This window comes from Zootoca vivipara, chromosome 13 (genome assembly GCF_965207765.1).
Source record: "Zootoca vivipara chromosome 13, rZooViv2.hap1.1, whole genome shotgun sequence".
Taxonomy (NCBI): domain Eukaryota; kingdom Metazoa; phylum Chordata; class Lepidosauria; order Squamata; family Lacertidae; genus Zootoca; species Zootoca vivipara.
The window spans coordinates 9,569,319-9,589,087 of NC_142596.1; the positions used below are offsets into that span (position 1 = coordinate 9,569,319).

Genomic DNA, 19,769 nt, shown 5'->3' on the forward strand with positions numbered 1-19,769 from the left:
ACTGGAGAGGAGGTGCTGTGCTCATTAGGCCTGACACTCCTATATCGATCGTGTTTTTGATAATAAAGGGTTAACTCCAACTTGCAAGCTGTGATTTACTGCTGGCTGATACAAATGAAAGTTAGAGCAGGGTTGGGAAACCTGTGGCCTCCAGTTGGTACAGTCTCCCAATTCAGTCTCAGCAAGGACGGCCAATGGTCAGGGATCCCAGGAGTTACACATGATGTGTTCTCTTGTTTTATTCTTGTTTATAAAAGGCTTTCAGAACAATCTTAAGTAACCTGCTTATTTTTGCTATATCCTAGAGAAAAGCCATGGCGTGGTCCGCATGGTGCCTTAACCCCACACCACTGCTACATCTAGTTCATATCCACACCAGCAGCAACACTCCAGCATTTTGAGCAGAATTCTCTCCCAACATACCCCACAAAGACTTTTCAAGGACAGGCTTCAAAAAACAAGGTTGTTGCAGTTTATTCAGAACTATATTTTAATACATAACATCGTTCTTTGGAAAGAATGGCAATGAGCCCGAGGGGAGAGGGGAGGAAGTATATTGTGTTTACTAACCAGGTTCAACTTAATTACTTTAAAAGAAAGGCACTTCTGCCAAGTGATTCGGAGGGGGAAACCATTTGCCAGGGATAAAAGCCAAAATGAGATAAAAACTGATGCTCCCTTGGAAAGGCAATGTGAGCAGAATGTACTGCATTTCCTCAGGAGGGACCTTTTAAACCAGAGGCAGGGAACCTCTGTAGACTACAACTCCCATCGCCCCCAACCATTGGCCATGCTGGCTCAGGCTGATGGGAGTTGGAGTCCAACAACCTCTGGAGGGCCAGAGGTGCCCCACTCCCAGTTTAAACTAGACATTCAAAAAAAAATACAGACATAAGACACCTCCGTTAGCAAAGGTGTGAAGCCAGGGGTAGGGCATCTTCCTCAAAGTTAATGAAAGAACCCAGATTCCTGCAGTTAAACATACAGTCTAGCTAAAGATCTCACCTGGAAATTAGTGCATCTACTAATAAAATCTTTTGGATCCCAAGGTGGGCTGCTGAAATAACAAGTTGACTCTTTGGGATCTCTGGCAGTCTGTATCAATTTCACCCTTGTGACATTCTAGCTAGAAAACCAAAGCGAAAGTCCCTCTCACACTCCTCATGATGTAGAAACCACCTGGCTTCTGCAGAAATCTGGAGGAATAGCAGCAAAGGGCCACATACTCACTTTATTATTATTAAAAGAGAGGTGTGTTCAGAGCTTCAAAGTCTGCAGGTTGTTCAAGAGACTGTTACCATCAGATATAACCAGGGCTCTATCTGCCCACCCCACCCCACCCCCCAAAAAATCTGCCTACCCCTCACTCCAACACACCTCGAGTTCTTATCCTACCAAGATCTGATCAGGAACAACACAACATCCAATCAGGAAAAAACAAACAAAAAACCAACTTCTATGCCCTAGACATACAAAGTAATAAGAAATGTTTTAAAGACATACATAAAAGATCAGCTTAGTCATAAAAAAAAATTACGAGACTGCTTTGCTGGTTCGGGAGGAGAGATCTTTACAATGAAGGCCTCAAGCATGGGCACAAGGGAAAGGAGTAATAAACCTCTTGACCTGTTTGCTCAAGTACTGGGGCCACCCTTCCTCAAAGCTACAGATAGAACACAACCAGCCTTGCACTCTCGTTCTGGACCATTTGCCTTTCCTGGCGTTAAAACCTCACTTCTAGTTTTAAAGAGATGCCCAGTAAATCAACTGTGGCATTTACAAAGGGAAGCTATTACACACTCCCCTCTTTTTTAAAGTTCCGTTGCTTCCACATCCCCCTTCCCAATTCTATTCCAGATAGTATGCGGCAATTTTGCGTTGAGATCAGTATTTGTGTTTGTATCTTCTTATGATGTGGCCAGCTGACGCCTTCCTGCATCCTCAGCCACTCCGGCTCAGACACCGTTTGGTATCACATCAGCAGACAAAAAGGCCCCAGCTCAGATGGTATGAAAACATCCCATCTTCATCCCAAGCCTTTGATTCTTCTAGTCGAGTGGTTTTGCAGAAGATTAAGAGCATCTGGCACCATCCTGTGGGCAAAAGGCAAAACAGATCGCTGTCAACTCCAGAAGCCCGTGAACTGGGAGAATTTCAATGCTGGACACACTGAAATCCCCCATCACTATTTCAACATTTCTAATCTGCTAGAATTTAAAAATCTGAGCTACATCAAGAGAGTGTGTCTTCACAAATTATTTTTGCTTTCATTCAGAAGCATGAAAGCCTGGTGTACTCTGCTCATAAAAGGGAAAGATCGTGCCTTGGTTAGTATATTCAGTTATCAGCACACTGCCAATTCAGATGTTGTGCTTTGGCAATGCACAAATAAGTTTGTTCATGGCAGAAGCCCTTGTCCCTTCTTCCCCTGCCAAAATAAAAATAAAAAATCCAAGGCATGTAGTGCCATATAACCAAAATACCAAAGATTTCTAGGTTCTTCAAAAGCCAGTTTGGGGAACTTTCAACTCCTTTAGAGCTGGCTGCACACTCACATTTTTCCATATGTTCTGACAGTCTGGAGTATACCTCCTCCGGAGTTCGGTGGAATCCTGGGTTATCTAGTTCAAATATCTCCACGCCTGTTTCATGGTCACGCCCCCTGTTGATTATAATCTTGTCTCTCCGGCCAAGCACCTTTCGCTTAGGAGAAGTTAGTAGAGCTGGTTAAGAGACTGTAGCCTAGCAAGTTTCCAGTTAGAATAATAGAACTGTAGAGTTGGAAGGAGACCCTGTGGGTCATCTAGTCCAACCCCCTGCAATGCAGGAACACTCAGCTGTCCCATACGGGGATCAAATCTGCAACCTTGGCATTATCAGCACCATGCTTTAACCAATGGAGCTATTCAGGCTTCCAAACAAAGTGGCGCTCAATGGAATATGCTGTTCATAGTACAAAAGAAAGCTGTTTCCAGAAATCTGAAGCAGGCATGCCCCTGCCAAAGATGTACATCATTCCTACATCACAGGATCATCTGAAGATCTCTCCTAATACAAGATTAAGCATTTAGTGCTTTACCAAACCATATTCTTCCTGTAGACCAAGGGTGCCAGTTGCGTGCTCCCCAAGATGTTGCTGAACTACATCCCTTGTCCCCAGACCATTGACCACACTGGCTGGGACTGATGGAGAGAGGACAGTCCCAACCTTGCATGGCCAATTGCTGCAGAAAGCAGGATTCAAGTGATGGCCCACCAGTGGATAGGCCTGTGCTGTCCTCTGAAGTCTTGGTGATCATCACCGGGTGTCCCTGTGCCATCAGCTGACTGACGGGTGGGTAAAGCTAAAAGTTAAAGGACCCCTGGATGGTTAAGTCCAGTCAAAGGTGACTATGGGATTGTGGCGCTCATCTGGCTTTCAGGCCGAGAGAGGCAGCGTTTGTCCGCAGAAGGCTTTCTGGGTCATGTGGCCAGCATGACTAAACCACCTCTGGCGCAACGGAACACCGTAACAGAAACCAGAGTGCAGAGAAACGCTGTTTACCTTCCCACCGCAGCAGTACCTATTTATCTACTTGCACGTCGTGCTTTCAAACTGCTAGGAGCTGGGACAGAGCAACGGGAGCTCACCCCGTTGCACAGATTCAAACCGCCAACCTTCCGATCGGCAAGCTCAAGAGGCTCAGTGGCTTAGTCCACAGCACCTCCCGCATATTGGGTGGATGGCACTGGCCAGCGAGGCACAGAGGAGAAAAAGATCTGACCGTCTGTCCAGATCAGGTTCTGCACCTCTGTCTTGCCGTTTGCTCAAGAGCCTTATTTTCAGCACACTTTGCCTTCTACATGCCAGACTCAGAAGGAAACAATCAAAAACATTTTGTGATATAAAAAAATGATTCCTGACATAGATGAGGGTGGAGCGGAACTCCATCAAGCTCCCAGCTGGCTTGGGGGGGCATTCCAACTGCCATCAGGTCAGCTGCCTAAGGGAAAAACTGAATAGCAGGATCTGCCTTGACCCATTGGACACTGTCACCTATTCTGACCCTGGTTCTGATTGCGGCACAGGGAGGGAGATGCTCTTTAACTAGGGTAGTGTTTCGTAAACTTGGGTCTCCAGCTGTTTTGAACTACAGTTCCCATCATCCCTGACCACTGGGGTCCTGCAAGTTGGGGATGATGGGAGTTGTGGTCCAAAACCAGCTAGGTGGAGACCCAAGTTTGGGAAATGCTGATCTAGGGCAAGACAAAGCAAGAACCCTTACAGGGGGCAAGAGCGATACAAAAAAAGAATGATTGTATGGTTCATATGAGATTCTTACCAGCAGAGCCAGGATAGGAAGAACAAATAGTGCAAGGACACAGAGCACAAGGATGGCTACCACATAGCCAGAGACATCTCGATGTGTAACGGGAGGCTCCAGCCGATCACCTAAATAAATATTTAAAATGAAGAGAAGTCACAAAATCATCGAGTTGGATGGTTCCTATGAGTTCATCTAGGAAGTTCATCATCTACCACCCCCTGCTAATTGCAGAGGGAGAAAGCAGATTATAATTCAGAAGTGCTTTATCGGTCCAGCTTCAGATGGGGTTACAGTTCCTCTGAAGGAGCAGGTTTGTAGCTTGGGGGTAACTCCTGGATCCCTTTGCTGTCACTCGAGGCTCAGGTGGCCTCAGTGGCACGGAGTGCCTTCCATCAGCTTCAGCTGGTGGCCCAGCTACGCCCCTATCTGGATGAGGATAGCCTAACTACTATTGTCTATGCTCTGGTAACCTCAAGAATAGATTGCTGCAATGCATTATACATAGGGCTGCCTCTGAAGACAGTTCGGAAACTTCAGCTAGTGCAGAATTCAGCGGCCAGGTTGCTCGCCAAAGCAAGACAGTTTGAGCATATTACACCGATCCTGATCCGACTGCACTGGCTACCAATTAGTTTCTGGGCCCAATTCAAATTGCTGGTTTTGACCTATAAAGCCTTAAACAGCTCAGGACCACAATACCTCAAGGACCGCCTCTTTCCATATGAACCTACCCGGAGCCTGAGATCATCCTCTGAGGGCCTCCTTTGTGTGGCTCCTCCTCAAGAGGTCCGGAGGGTGGCAACACAAGAACGGAGCCTTCTCTGCAGTGGCTCCCTATCTGTGGAATGCTCTCCCCAGGGAAGTTCGCCTGGTGCCTTCATTACACACCTTTAGGCACCAGGCAAAAATGTTCCTTTTTAACCAGGACTTTGGTTGATCTGATTTACATGCTATGCCCTTTTGAAATGTGGGGTTGGGGGGGGATATTAGGTTGTTGTTTTCATTTTTATTATGTATTTTGTGGTTTTATATCTTGATTTTATTCTGTGAACCACCCTGAGACCCCTGGGTATAGGGCAGTATATAAAATAATCAGCGCTGTCTTAAGTATATCTGGCGCCCTGGTGCCGTGGTGCGACGGATCCCTCCGGCGCGCCCTCCCCGGCCCTGTTTCCCAGCGTGGCACCCCCCTGCCGACCCTGCTCCACCCAGCCTGGCCATAGGGCCAGCCCTGAAAATAATAACAACAGATCAGAGCAAGTCTACTTGTTAGGTAAGACAGGCCCTTTGATCTCAGGCCCTCTAGCCAGCCCAAATACCTCCCCCAGAAGCTGTTGCCCTGGACTCCATGGCAGGGGCTAGAGACCTTTCAACCTGAGGACCACATTTCCTTCTGGACAATCTTCCAAGGCCCATATTCCAATGGTAGGCGGGGCCAGAGGTAAAAGTAGGCAGAGCAATGAGGACAAAAGGCTAGTGTGCACACACACACCTCGATCCTCCAAGGATACGTTCTAGTCATGTAACCAGCAGCATAGCATTGATTGCTGGTGCCCGGGGTGGGCAGGAGCACATGCAATGCAGTGGGTGCAAGCCCAACCCTCACTGCTGGAATGACTCCACCCGCACCAGAGCAAAGTGGGGTCACGCTGAACTGCCTAACCGCCTGCACAGAGGGAAGCCTGGCTGGCTGACAAGGCCCTTGGTGAGCGGGGAGGAGTCACCTGCATTGGGGCACCTGGTTTGCATCCCTTCAGAAATTGCCCCCCTGGTACCCTCAACAGTACATCCCTGCAGGTGACACACATATGGGGGAGTTTTGAGGGCCAGGGGAGTGGCCTAGAGAAGTGCATTTGGTCCCCAGACTCAAGATTCATGCTCCAGGAGCCCCACTTTGCTAATACAAGCAGGGTGGTGGCAGCAGTCTTAAATACCTGTAGGCTATTGTGAGCAAATCTTAGGATGGGTGGAATTTGAAACTGCCCCAAGTTCATTCCACTATGTATGTATCTAGCACAAGGCTGTGTGCCTGGCTTTCCCTTTAAGGCCCCTTTCTGAACTTATACTGACATACCTGCTACAGTAAAGGAGAATGGGTCCACTTTGAGATCTGAAGAGTCCAGATAATCCTTTGGGCCAACTGAAAGAGTGAGCGTCTGTAGGACATCCTTGCTTGTTGGAGCTGGGTGCTGGAATATCACATCTCCATGACATATCAGGGATCCACCGCTGCAGTCAGGACAAAGAGATAGGCTTAAACTGAGTTTTCAGCACTACCCTAGTGCAGAAACTTGACTAAATTCCCAGTTGCGAGGAAGGGGCAGACCAGGCAAACTTACAATTGTGGAGAAGGGGTAAAAAGAAAAGCCCACTAATATATTTATCTTCACACAATAAGAGACGCAGCTAGTGGGAGAGTCACCTTGGTTTTAAAAGAGATAAGCTTAGCCTTTAAAAAACAAGTCCAGTTTTCCAAGGTTGAAAAGGTTGTGCAGGTTTTGCAAATGAAAAAAAGACTCACCTGTGAGTTTCAGCTTTCAGTGCCTGGTCTGTATTAGAGCAAGTGAAAATCAAGACAGAATTACTTACGTGATGTCTCGGATTGCCACTTGCAGGAGGTTTTTGTACTTCCCCAGAATATGCGTTAGCTGGAGGAGGAGGAGGAGGAGAAGGAGGAGGAGAAGAAGGAGAAGGAGAAGGAGAAGGAGGAGAAGAGATGTTTACATTTGGTCCAGGGCCGTCTTAAGCACCCCTGGCGCCGTGGAGTGACGGATCCCTCCAGCGCCCCCCCCCGCCCCGTTTCCCAGCGCGGTGGGCGGGCGGGCGCAGCACGGCTGCCACAGGTGCTGCTGTGCGGCGGGCGGGCAGGCACAGCGCGGTTGCCTGGCCGTAGGGCCAGCCCTGATTTGGTCACTTGCTCTGTGAATCATTACTCAAAATCCTAGGAGATAATAAAGCTTAAATTCCTTCATTTGCTTCCTGCAAGCAGCAAAATCCTACACAAATACGTGGCTTTGCCTTTGAGCCTTTTGTGGCCTTGCTGGAGGTCCCCTGCCCTTGTATTAGAGACCCTACCAACCATTAACATTTTGCTTGTATTAACATCTCATGCCTACCACATCAGATATATCCCTGGCAAGGTTCTGATGCTCTACAGAAGAACGATCCATCATTCTCTCATTGAATATCCTGTTGGTTACCAAGAAAGACACTGGAAAGACCTGGAGACTTAGGCGTGACCCTGGAAGCAGAAAGCATGGGGTTAGGGGCAGAGAATTAAGCTTCCCACCCGTCATCATCCTTAAAAGCAAGCCAGAAGGAGAGAGGCTACTGACCATTGATGGAGAGAGACGTGAGGTCTACAGAGTAGTTTCTAAGCCCCATCAGTTCTTTTAGAGCCCAGCCAACGTCCACATGAGCAATGGTATCAATATAGACCTCTCCATTTATATCGACACCACCTTGGCTATATCTGCAAGCAACACAAGTTGTGTTACCCTGTGCACATAAAAGAGTTTCCCTACCCACTCCCAAGTGGTGCTACAATACACCCTAAACAACCCAGCCAGATGGGTGGGGTATAAATAATAAAATTATTATTAAGCAGGCACCTGGCCAAACATGTTGAAAAACGTTGACTGTTTTAATACTTGGGGTTGGTTTTGATCAGGCACCCAATCATAAAGGTCTTTGAGGTCGTCCTCAAGCAACAAGTTACTGGTGAAAAGCATTTTATTCCTAGTCAAGTCCAAAGGTTCCATCAATACACACCAACACTACACAACCAAGGGAAGGTTATCCAGTTTTGACCAGCCTAGGCATTTAGGTACTAGATAGCTCATACCTCCAGCTCAAAAAGTATACACCAGCACTTTCTAGGGATCAGATTATAAAGTAGGGAAGAAGAACGTGTGAAAGCATCCAAAATATTGCCGGACTAAAAGTTCCAACCATTAGCTATGCTGGCCTGGACTGATGGGAGTTGTAGTCCAACATTGAGGACCGCAGGTTCCCCTTTCCCCAGTATAAAGCTTTGCTGAGATACAAGCTGTTTGCTTGAGCCAGTACAAATCTAGTATAGGAGATTGTCATGGCCACAGATTTACCTTCTTCAGGAGTGGATCCTTCCCACTAGAACACAAAACAGAAGCAGATGCTTGTAAGCTGCCCAACCACACCACTGCCCGGCCCAGTACATACCTGACTTGATTAAGAGAGATATTCTGGACTGTGTACTGAGTTCCAAGCAACAGGACCACCTACAGACAAAAGTCAATGTTGTTCTTACTCATAATTCATCAGCATGCAGATGTTAAACCTCAAAGCTGGAGCCACCACCGCTGGACAGAATCATAGAATTGTAGAGTTGGAGGGGACCCCCAGGGTCATCTAGTCCAACCCCTTGCAATGCAGGAATCTTTTTGCCCAACGTGAGGTTTGAATCCATGACCCTGAGATTGAGAGTCTCATGCTTAGCAGTGCTTGGGGTTCCATGGCAAACAAGGGAGTATGAGGCCACAAGAACCCTGTGAGCAGAGCTTGGGGGAGATTCCTCTTCAATGCGCCACAGCGTTGGTGGTTCAGCTGGAAGGTGAGCCAGTTGGACTGGAAAAGATAAAGTGGAGGAGCCATGCTGAGCATACCTGCCAAGTTCCTGTGGGAGAAATAAACCGGGGGGAACAAAAAAATCCGTTTTTTCAGCTGGGAACAGCTGGAAAAACGGGGGTTTCCCGGGGAATACGGGAGACTTGGCAGCTATGATGCTGAGGATGCAGCGCCGCTCAGCTCAGCAGAGCATAACGGTGGGATGAGAGATACACTGGGTGTGGATCCCAGGCACTATGTGAAAGGAGAATGGGGAGGAAGTGGGAATGTGTAAGGAAGCATGAAATGGAGGAGGAACAAGCAGAGATGCGGGGAGTAAACAGGGGTGGGAACAGGGCAAGAAACAAGAGATGGGAGCAAGATGTTGACTGAAGCAGGAATAAGGGGAAAGAGCAGACACACAGGCTAGGGTTCTGAAGGCACTTGGGACCCACAAAGAGGTAAGAGAGGAATCTTCCCAGACCCATTCAAGCCATGTCCTCCTTTGCTTCCCAATCAGGGCAAGACCTGACCACGGTATGTAAAAGCAGCACCTGACTCCAGGTGAACTTGCCCCTTAATCCATTTGAAGGCCTTCTCAGATGCTGCCACTTGTGGAGGTCAGGCAGGTGCCAGCCAGAGGGGGTCTCCTCTGTGGTGGCATGCCAGCTATGTACTTCCCTCTAGATCAGGAGCAGGTGCCCAAGAGATTATGTTTCGACTCCCAGCTCCCATTGGCCTGTGGCTGATAGGGATGATGGAAGCTGCAATCCTCCTAGCTTTTGGGGCTGCAGATTTCCCATCACTGCTTTTGATCCCATAACTGCTTCTTCAACACCGCAGATGCCAAGCAACCCAAAGCACTGCCTACAAAACTACATTAGCTGCAATCTATTCCTTAGTTTTATTCTGCACTTTTTTCCCCTGCCTTTTGCTCCCATCTGATACTCTTAGGTGGCTTGCAATTCACTAAAAGCAGGGTTGAGAGCTATTGTGGGTAAGGGAGGATCCATTTTCTAAGTGAGGAGTTGTCACCAGCACCAATAAGCTTAGGCAGGATGTGTCAGACACTCTTAAAAGATTATGCTACATTGCCGCAGCCACCAAACTACATCAGAATGAGAAAGGTAAAAAGAGAATGATTGCAACCAACTCACAAGGAGGACAGCATCTTCCAGATGTTAAGTCTCCCACACCTGAAGCCAAAGGGCCTTTCACCCCATTACCTTGCGTCTTAGCTTTTCCATTTGTTCCAAGTTCATGATGCCATCAAATGATGTTGAAGATCCCAGCCCCAGAACCGTGAATGATACATCCAGCTTCTCTGGTTCTAGGTTTTTCAAGCTGAACCCTAGTGGGTGGGGATACAGTTAACATTCAAGGGACATAGCAATTAATAATAATTGCTTTTATTTCTAATGTTTTTGATTTGTTTTATAATTATTAATGGAAAAAGGAACATGCTTGCTTTCTTCCTCCCTCCTCTAGCTTATCAACTGACTGCTATTATTGCTGTACTGTATAGACAGTTGATTTTTAAAATATATATACATATTTTTCAGGTTTATACATTTCACTATTTTTTATACATTTCACTAACTTTACAATCATGTTGACATTTTAAAATCTGACTTCCCCCTCTTTCTGCGGCTCCTTAAATTTATTTTTAATATCCTCTGCATATCCAAATTAACCTAATTTACTCATTTATTCATCTTCTGTAAATATATATTATAGACAGTTGATCTTGAGACACGTTTTTGTGTGTATGTGTGTGTGTGTGTTAGAGAGAGAGAGAGCTGGAGTAGAGAGCTGGGTTCAAACCCCCTACTCAGTCACAGAGCTGACCTTGGGCAGGCACTCTCGCAACCAAATCTACCCTGCAGGGCTGTTGTGAGTGTAAAAGAGCGATCATGCACACAACTAAAATAAATACTTGCAAAGCAAGTACTGTATTACAGTGCACATGTAACAAGCGATTGAGTGAGCAAATATGGTATACAGCTATCTTGCAAGTAAACTGACCTCATACTGTTAATATAAGGCTGAACATACTGTAGTTGTTCCAATATTCAACAATTACTGTTTCTTTTTTCAGTAAATTCATTTGCTACACGTCCTTCAATTACTCATCTATATAATACACATGTTGTGTCAACTATGCTACATCCCATATATTTTTATACCATTATAAGACGTCAAATGCTTTATCAGATTTCCAGTTTCTTGCTGTGACTAGTCTGGCTGCGGCAATCATAGCTGTTGCAACGTCCAGATCCTCCTTGTCTTTATGATGGCTTTCAGATATTCCAACAAAGCTCACCTTTTGACTGAAGAGATTTCACATCCACCCTCCAGCCAAAGAAGGTGTCCATTTCCCGCCTCTCCACCTCGGTGACAATTGTACGGATGATGTCCGAGGGTGTGGGAACAGGGCCTCCAGCCTGGAACACAGCCACAGCCTCAGCGATCACAGAGCCATTCCTGGGGAGAAGCCAGAACAACCACAATGTATTTGGCCACCTCTAGTGGACCTCCTAACATAACCCCATTGCGAGGAGGAAACAATCCACCAGCCTCTGGAGTGCCATCAAATTGATCAATATGATCCCCTGTTCCTAGAAAAGCAAGTTTGGGACGACGTGCTATGATTAACCATTTTAAACTCTACTTGGAGAGCAAAGGTTTGGCTCTCAGGCATTCTCAGAATGCCCGGAGGAAATGGGGTCTTAGAGTGTTCCCATTAAAATACTCATTTAACCATCCTTAAAATATCAATGACTTCCCTTCTTCTCTTTCCATGGTTCATTTTAAATGTCATAAATCCCTGCATATTTTACAAAAACTAAACCATTCAATATTTCATTATTGCATCCATCAAAACTTGTTTAAACTGTTGAATTGATCTTAATGCTGCCAACATTTTCAAGTGTACACAATTTCCCCCCCCCCATATATTTCTCTAAACGTATGTTCTTCTTGTTCTCTTATTCTATATGTGAAGTCTGCAAGTTGCGCATATTCTGTCAACTTAAGTTGCCATTCTTCTTTAATTAGGACCTTGCTCGTTTTCCATTTTGGGGCTAACGAAACATGGGTCGCAGTAGTGGCATACATAAATAACCTTTTCTGACACCTGGGGATTTCAGTCTGGGTTATCCCCAACAGAAAGGACTCTGGGTGGTTTTGGGGGGGGGGTAATTTTAAACCTTTTTTTCAATTCATTATAAATCATTTCCCTATACAGTGGTACCTCACAAGACTAATGCCCTACAAGATGAATTTTTCGCAAGACGAATGCGTCTTGCGATCTGATGGTGACTCGCAAGACGAATTCGTTTTGTGAAAAATTCGTCTTGCGAATCGCGGTTTCCCATAGGAATGCATTGAAATTTAATTACAGTGGTGCCTCGCAAGACGAATTTAATTCGTTCCGCGAGTCAATTCATTTTGTGAATAATTCGTCTTGCAAATCGCGGTTTCCCATAGGAATGCATTGAAATTTCTTTTTTTGCCCATAGGAACGCATTAATTAAATTTCAATGCATTCCTACGGGAAACCGCGATTCGCAAGACGAACGAATTGACTCGCGGAACGAATTAAATTCGTCTTGCGAGGCACCACTGTACTTTTTTACCTTTTTACATGTCCACCACATATGAAAGAACGTTCCCTCCACCTCTTTGCACTTCCAGCAGGCTCCCCAACTTTGGGTAGAACTCTATGCCTGTTCAATTGAATGAGAAGATTGAGACTTCCCCATTGAATGTGTGATGGTTAGGATGGAGCTTGTAGGCATGGGCCTCCTCTATTCGTTGTCCTCTGTTTAGATCTGGTGCCCCTCCAGATGTTTTGAACTGCAGCTCCCATCAGCCAAGCCAGTATGGGCAATGGTCAAGGCTGACTAGAGGTGCAATCCAGTAGTATTTGGGTGAGAAAGTCTGGTTCAGATACTCCATGTCTTGGTGACACTTGCATTTCCAAACCACCCAATGGTATTTGGCGGTAATTCACAGGCGCACTGGTGGTGAAGACCCACCTGCACTATACACTCAAAGCAATAATGTATTACTTAGTACAGTGGTGATTTCCCCCTCCCCCAAAGAATTCTGGGAACTTGTCTGTTATGGGCGTTAAGAGTGATTAGGAGATCCCTCTTCCCCTCACCATGCTGCAGTTGGCTTATCAATCAAGCCCAGGAACCTCTTGGAATTGTAGCTCAATGAGGGAAAGAGGGGTCTCCAAACATCTCACAGCACCCTTAACAATTGGATTCCCAAGATTCTTTGTGGGAAGCTACAATTGTTTAAAGTGGTAGGCTACTTCTTGAAATGTATAGCAGAGACCTGCTGAAGAGTGTAGGTCAAGTTGAACCAACAGACATGGGTGAGGAATGAATGAGCTCTTTCTCTCAGCTTGAAGTGCACCTCAAAAAAGGCCTTATTCTCCATTGAAGGTGAAAGTTCACAGCTAGGCGGTGTGGCAATGCTCAAGACATGAAAGCCAGGTACCTTCTGAACGGGCCAACCTTTTTCTTTCTGGAAACACAATAGTGTGGTCGATAAATAGTAACTTACAAGAAATGGAGAATGTTTGCTTGAAGAAAGGTCTCATAGGTAGATAGCATCTTGTTTAACTGAAAGCAGAAGACAAAGATGCTTATTGTGCAGGGACTGTTTGCCCAGAAGAACATTTAGAATGCAGAGTTCCCACAGAACAAACATGCAGATGGAGATGCCATGGGATGAAGTTCAGTGTTTGCTCTTCCTGGACAGCAAGAGACAAATTGGACCAGACACATAACGATGTGGTTTTCTCCTTAACAACGGGGGTGGAGAACCTTTTTCAGTCCAAGGGGCACATTCCCTCCTAGGCCAATTTTCCAGGGGCCATTTGCCAGTTTCAGAAGAGCCAGAGCACAAAGAGAAAAGAGCAACAAGTGTAGATGTTATAGTTGTACAGTAGGCTTTCTGGCCCTCTTTAAAAAATTTAATTGCCAAGTGTGTAAAGCTGAGTGTGCTCAAGTTAAATGCACGTAAGTTGCAGATTTGCTGTACAACTGTGCAAGTAATTGACTCAAGTGGGATAAAAAGAATAGTACAGACTTTTAGAGTTGGCCTCACCCATGGGAAGAGGGCCCACCACCAACAATCCTGTAGGACAAAGCGGTGGAAGGATAGATTACCACAATGATGATGTCAAAAGTGCACCAAAATCAGATCCAACGTCAGTTAAACAGGTGTGGTGGTGTGTTTAAAAAAAAACAAAAAACATTGTCTAGAATACTTACGGTCAACTTTACTTCTTTCTCCAGCTTCTTGTAGCTTTGAGAAGACTTGTTCTCCAAGGATTCTTCATAATCAATTCCAATGAGACGGAACCGCAGAGGCAGATTATGCACAGCCAGAACAGGTGGCGTAGATGTTCTCCAGGTCAAACTCTCATTCCTGGTGAACTGGCTCAGTGCTGGAGCCTTGAACTTTGACACTGGCTGATTTGGAGTGTTGCCGTCTTGGTTTCCAGACACCATTTGTGTAGTTGTGCTTCTTATATGCTCATGGCTGGTCTCCTTGGTGCCAAGAACTGCACTGGCCCCATTCTTCATGGCATCTGTTGACCCCAGTAGAGTAACCAAAAGCTTTCTAGTGCTCACTGTACAAGGGGCATTCCTGCAAGCTGCTCTTGTCAACTCACCAGGTAGAATTCTTGGGCTAGTCAGCAGATCTGTTGTAACAGATGACACAGGGACAGCCTGGGTAGATGTGCTCTCTGGGGGAGACAGATATGCAGGGCCTTGAGAGGCAGTGGAACTTTCATACCCTGAGCTGCCAATGTGCAAAGCCATTGTGCTAACTACTTGTGGGACAGCTGCAGTAAAGGCATCTGTGATCTTGTATCCTAGTATGGTCCCCAGTGTAGTTGCTACACTAGAGGCACTGAAGTCAACCTCAGAGGCCCTTGTAGGCAAAAGTGTGGTTGTATCTGTAGTGTTAGCTGCTGTTTGAGAAGAAGCAATGGCTTTCGAATCATCTGTCCATGTTTCTGCACTTGACGCAATGGGCAGCATTGTGTTGGTAGGTGCCACATGCTCTTTCCACCTGCTCATTAGGCCCTCGGTAGCCTCAACATTTATCTTTGAAATTGACTCTGGAACGCTGCTCCTAGAGGAGCCCATTGAGATAAAGCTTGTAGATATAGACCCACGGGTGGGAATGACTGAAAATCTTCCTGAATCTGTTATGTTTCCATGTGAAGCTGTGGCATGAGATGATGTTGGAATGGCAAGCTTCCATCCCTGGGAAGTCACACTGAGAAATTCTGCTGCAGACCTAGTTGTAGCGTCTCCTGTAGAGAGATCAGCATGTACCGTTCCATCAGAAACATCTCTATTTGGCAGGGTAGCCTCTGCTGTTTCTAGGTATGGGTTTGAGCGGCGCATAGCGTCACTTCTTGCTGTAAATGTGTGTACAGTAGAATCATTAGCCATCTTTGTGGCCAAGGACACTGTTAGAGTCTCTGGCTCAGAAGGCTCCTTGGACTTTAGGACTACCCTCGACGTGGCAAGAGAGACAGAATTTGGAGAAGGGGTTGGCATCGATCCACTCCTCCTCCTGGGCAAAGCATAGTGCTCATCTGTCAGCTGAACTGGAGACTCTGCAGAAGTTAAGCTAAAGACCAAGTCTTCAGCTGGAGTACCACCTGAAGCCACCAGTGGGACCTCCGAGGAGAACATAGGCATCAGTTGAGCAGCAGCAGTTCTTTTATGGGGCTTGGTCTTCTGCTCCCTGTAACTAGCAGTGTTGGTTACACCTTCCAGTGGACCAACATTATATCCTGTTTCAGCATCCCCAGCATGTGATGTGCCAAGTGAAGAAGAACTTGAAGCTTGCCAGGGTGAGGAGCTAATGCTGTTTGAGATGGTGCCATGTGTAGAGACCTCATTGAAACCCATAAGCTCCTGTGGTACAGGAGAGGGATCTTCCTTCAATTCCAGCCTAGCTTCTTCGCCTGCAGAAGTGCTTATCACCCCAAGAGTGGCAAAAGAGTCTTCTTCAGTAGTACCAAGAGATGACGGCAGAGATGTGACCTGCTCTTTCATCCAAGAACTCTGGGATCCAACAGGCAGGCCAGTTTCTGCATGAGTGCCAAGGCTGAGTGACACAGCGGCAAGAGAAAGGCTGAACGCTGCCTCCCCATCTGCTGATGAATGAGGAATGTGTGTAGTAGTCTCCAAAGTCAGCTTGTTAACACTGCCATGAGCCATATCAGCAGAAGACTCTGCTGTCAAACTATGAGAAATGGGTAAAGTAGGATTTCTAGGTTTGGACCACAGGGACCTGTTCGTGCTGGACTCTGTCATGGTTGGTTGGCTTGAAGAGCTAGTCAGAGCAGCTGTAGATTGTAAGGTGGGTGGGATTGTGCCCTTACCCTCCCAATAAGGGAAGACAGAATTCAGAGGGTCCTCAGTGTAGTTCTCCGGATTGACATGGGCTCCATCAGTGGCAGCCGACAGTGAAGACACAAAAGGAGACTCTGTAGTCATGGGGACAGGTCTACGTGGAGAAAAGCCAGAGCTTAGGAGTTCAGGCTGCTGCAGAGTGGGAAACCCTCTGGACTTTCTAGAGCCTGTGGAGCCTGCCAAAGTTGTAAAAGCGGGTAAAGTAACAGCTGGCAAAGCTTCATTTGAATGACTAAGTGAGGGCCAGAGGGAAGACTGGGACAAAGTTACATGGACAGCTGCAGGAGGCCCTCTACTCACTGATTCAGTGGTATCTAGTGTCTGGCCGTTGGACACAATTGTCGGCTCAGAGTCAGCCTTGTGTGAACTTGCACCAGAAGACTGTGAAGAAGAGCCGGGCAAGGTATTGGCAGGAGTGTGCAACGTGGAAGCCAGAGAACTATGGGATGCATGCCCACTACTTGGGTGGAGAAATTTCATCCTTATATTAGTGGTTCCAGGAGGAGTTGTTCCAACAGAAGAGGTCATTGAATCTTGATGACTGGTATGCAGTGTCTCAGAACCTACAGATATTAGGTAGGACTCTTCTTTCTTCCTATCCTGCTCTCTGAGGAAGTCACTATGTGTAGAAGTAGCTGTGTCGGCATACTCAGCCATTATCCTATGTATACTGGTTTTGTAGACCATTTCAGTTGAAGACGACGACGTTTCCTGTAGGCCCTGTGCAACCATGGGGATGTGCTCCAGAGCAAGTGGGTTTCTTGAAGTTAAGACCACAGTGTCAGCAGCAGTTGGCTGATCAGTAGCAGCTGTATTTCGGAAAGCAGGTGCAGACTGGTGTGTTGTATTTTGATCCAACTGCAAGGAGCTACTCGTGTCTGGAAGAGGCAATACTGGGGACAATGTAGGAGTCACCCTTATGGTGTAAGCAGCCTCCATTTTTTTGTTTTCTACTCCTTGCGATATGAAGGACAGAGGTGCCGTGGTCATTTCTAGCTGCTCAACCCCTTTAGAAGCAAGCTTAAGAGAAATGCTTGCAGAATCAGGCATGAGTGAAGTTGCAAGCTCCAGAATATTAGAACTGTTCTGGTCCCTCTCCAAGATGGTCGAGTCAATACTCAGGGGTCCTTGCTCACTAAAGTTTAACTCTATATTTCCAGAGACATTACTTGAATCCCACTGGGTATTTGCAACAATGGACCAGTCAACAGTGCCAGCCGTGCTGGCCGATAAGTTTGCCGTATACAGATCTCTCCCTGTAGCAGGAAAGCGTGGCCGGCCACTGTCAGACACATTTTCCAAGTCTTGCCTAGTCAACTGCTGTCCATCAGTAAAGTTCTGGAAAGGCAAGGAATCTGAAGACCCTGGTCTTGTGCCAGGTGGAGTCTGGTAAGTTGCAGCTAAATAGCTTTCGTTATAAGCAGCGGTGCTGGCAAAAAGAAGAGGAATGATGGACAAGACAGTTTGCCATGTCTGTCTTTGGGCAGTTGTTGCCAAACCCAAATTAAAGCATGAGGATGTTCTCCTGGCTTTACTTGAGCTTCCGGAAGGGGCCTGTTTGCCACCAGGTGGTCCTGTTGTTTGACTTATCATAAAAAACCCCATCATGGTTGCTTGGCTGTGAACTGGAAGGAAGAGATGATTTATTTAATCAGAAATAAAAGTATGAGAACAGTAGTTCACCTAAATTATAAATCCTATAGGCTAATAAGGATCCACATTATTTAGCCAGAACAGCACCACCCATGCAAGGGATTCTGCAGATGGGTGCCATCACTGAGAAGTCTCTCTGCTGACCATGCACCTTACTTTGGATGGCAGCAACACCTGTGCTCCATGGAAGAAAGGCTCATTAAAATGGATTTTAAAAGCATACTCCCCATCATTTTAGAATATGGGGTAAATTGTGTGAATGGGCCCAGGACACCAGCTCTGCCAACTCATAAAAGCTAATGTGAAGCAGTGGTTAGAATAGGGTTTCCCAAACCTGTAGTTCAAAAACAGCTGGAAACCCAACTCCAATCATCCCTAGCCACCAAGACCAGTGGTCAGGGATGATAGGAATTCATAGCTGCCAAGTCTCCCGTTTTCCCCGGGAAATTCCCGTTTTCCCAGCTGTTCCTAGCTGAAAAAACTGATTTTTTTTGTTTTTCCCCGGTTTATTCTGGCGCGGAGGCCATTTTGGAACTGGGCAGAGCATGCTCAGAAGCGACTTTTGATGCTGCTTTGCCCAGTTCCAAAATGGCTGTAGTGCGACTTCTGACACGGTGGCCATTTTGGAACTGGGCAAAGCAGCATCAAAAGTCACTTCTGAGCATGCTCTGCCCAGTTCCAAAATGGCGGCAGCGCTACTTCCGGTCTGCTATTTCCGCCCAGTCCCTTATTTCTCTGACAGCAACTTGGCAAGTATGTAGGAATTGTAGTCCAAAAATAGCTAGAGATGCAAGTTTTGGAAACTCTGGTTTGGAGCACTGGACTATAACCTAGGAGACAATGGCTCAAACCCCCACTCAACCATGAAGCTCACTAGGTGACCTCAGACCATTCACTGTCTCCCAGTCAAACTTACCTCTCAGGGGTTGTGATGCTAAAATGGGGAGTGGAGGGAGATCCACATATATGCCACCTCAGAAGAAAGGCAGGATAGATTTTTTAAAAAGTACTAGTCAGAACAGAAGAGAGGACTTCCCTCTTCTGGAAGTCCATTTGATTTCTATGCCAAGTACAGAGGATGGAGTTCTCCATCCATGCTATGCCAGCCTGCTCACTCGCCTACATGCAATTCCATTGCTACAGTACTTAAGTGCAAGGTTGGAATAAGACAGCTCCCTCTGGCCCTCCAGATTTTGCTGGACTCCCACCAATCCCAGCCAACATGGTCAGTGATCAGGGAAGATGGGATCTGCAGCCCAACAACATCTGGAGAGCCACAAGTTCCCCACCCCTGACCAAATGGGACCCGCCTAGTTTCCCCTAATCTAAATTGCACACCCACAAACATGAAGTGACAGCCAAGGCTGTAGCATACTTGGAAAAGGGTAGTAGAACATCTACGTACTTTGCATGTAGAAGGTTCAATCCCCAGCATTGCTAGGAGAGACCCCCATCTGAAATCCCAGAGAGCTGCTGTCAGATGGTATAGATCAGGCATCCCCAAACTGCGGCCCTCCAGATGTTTTGGCCTACAACTCCCATGATCCCTAGCTAACAACACCAGTAGTCAGGGATGATGGGGATTGTAGTCCAAAACATCTGGAGGGCCGAAGTTTAGGGATGCCTGGTATAGATCATGCTAAGTGAGATGGGTGGGTGATCTGACTCTGTGCAGGATACCCAACTCCCCTTTAAGCAGCTTTTCCCCCAACCCTAGTGCCCCCCAGATGTTTTGGACTACAGCTGCCATTGGCTGTCATCCAAA

The 19,769-nt window shown here is 46.6% G+C and overlaps 1 protein-coding gene across 1 annotated transcript; it reads right to left on the bottom strand.

The window, feature by feature from the left end:
• Window positions 1-451: 451 nt before the first annotated feature.
• On the bottom strand, window positions 452-18,002 carry LOC118092457 (uncharacterized). The gene is made up of 12 exons (XM_088656655.1): window positions 14,183-18,002; window positions 13,470-13,528; window positions 11,215-11,375; window positions 10,118-10,242; window positions 8,508-8,566; window positions 7,643-7,779; window positions 7,424-7,548; window positions 6,897-6,955; window positions 6,382-6,536; window positions 4,323-4,432; window positions 2,556-2,703; window positions 452-2,093 (listed from the first exon to the last, which is right to left on the bottom strand). Coding segments are annotated over exons 1-12 (4,917 nt in total). The 5' UTR covers window positions 17,960-18,002; the 3' UTR covers window positions 452-2,091.
• Window positions 18,003-19,769: the final 1,767 nt, after the last annotated feature.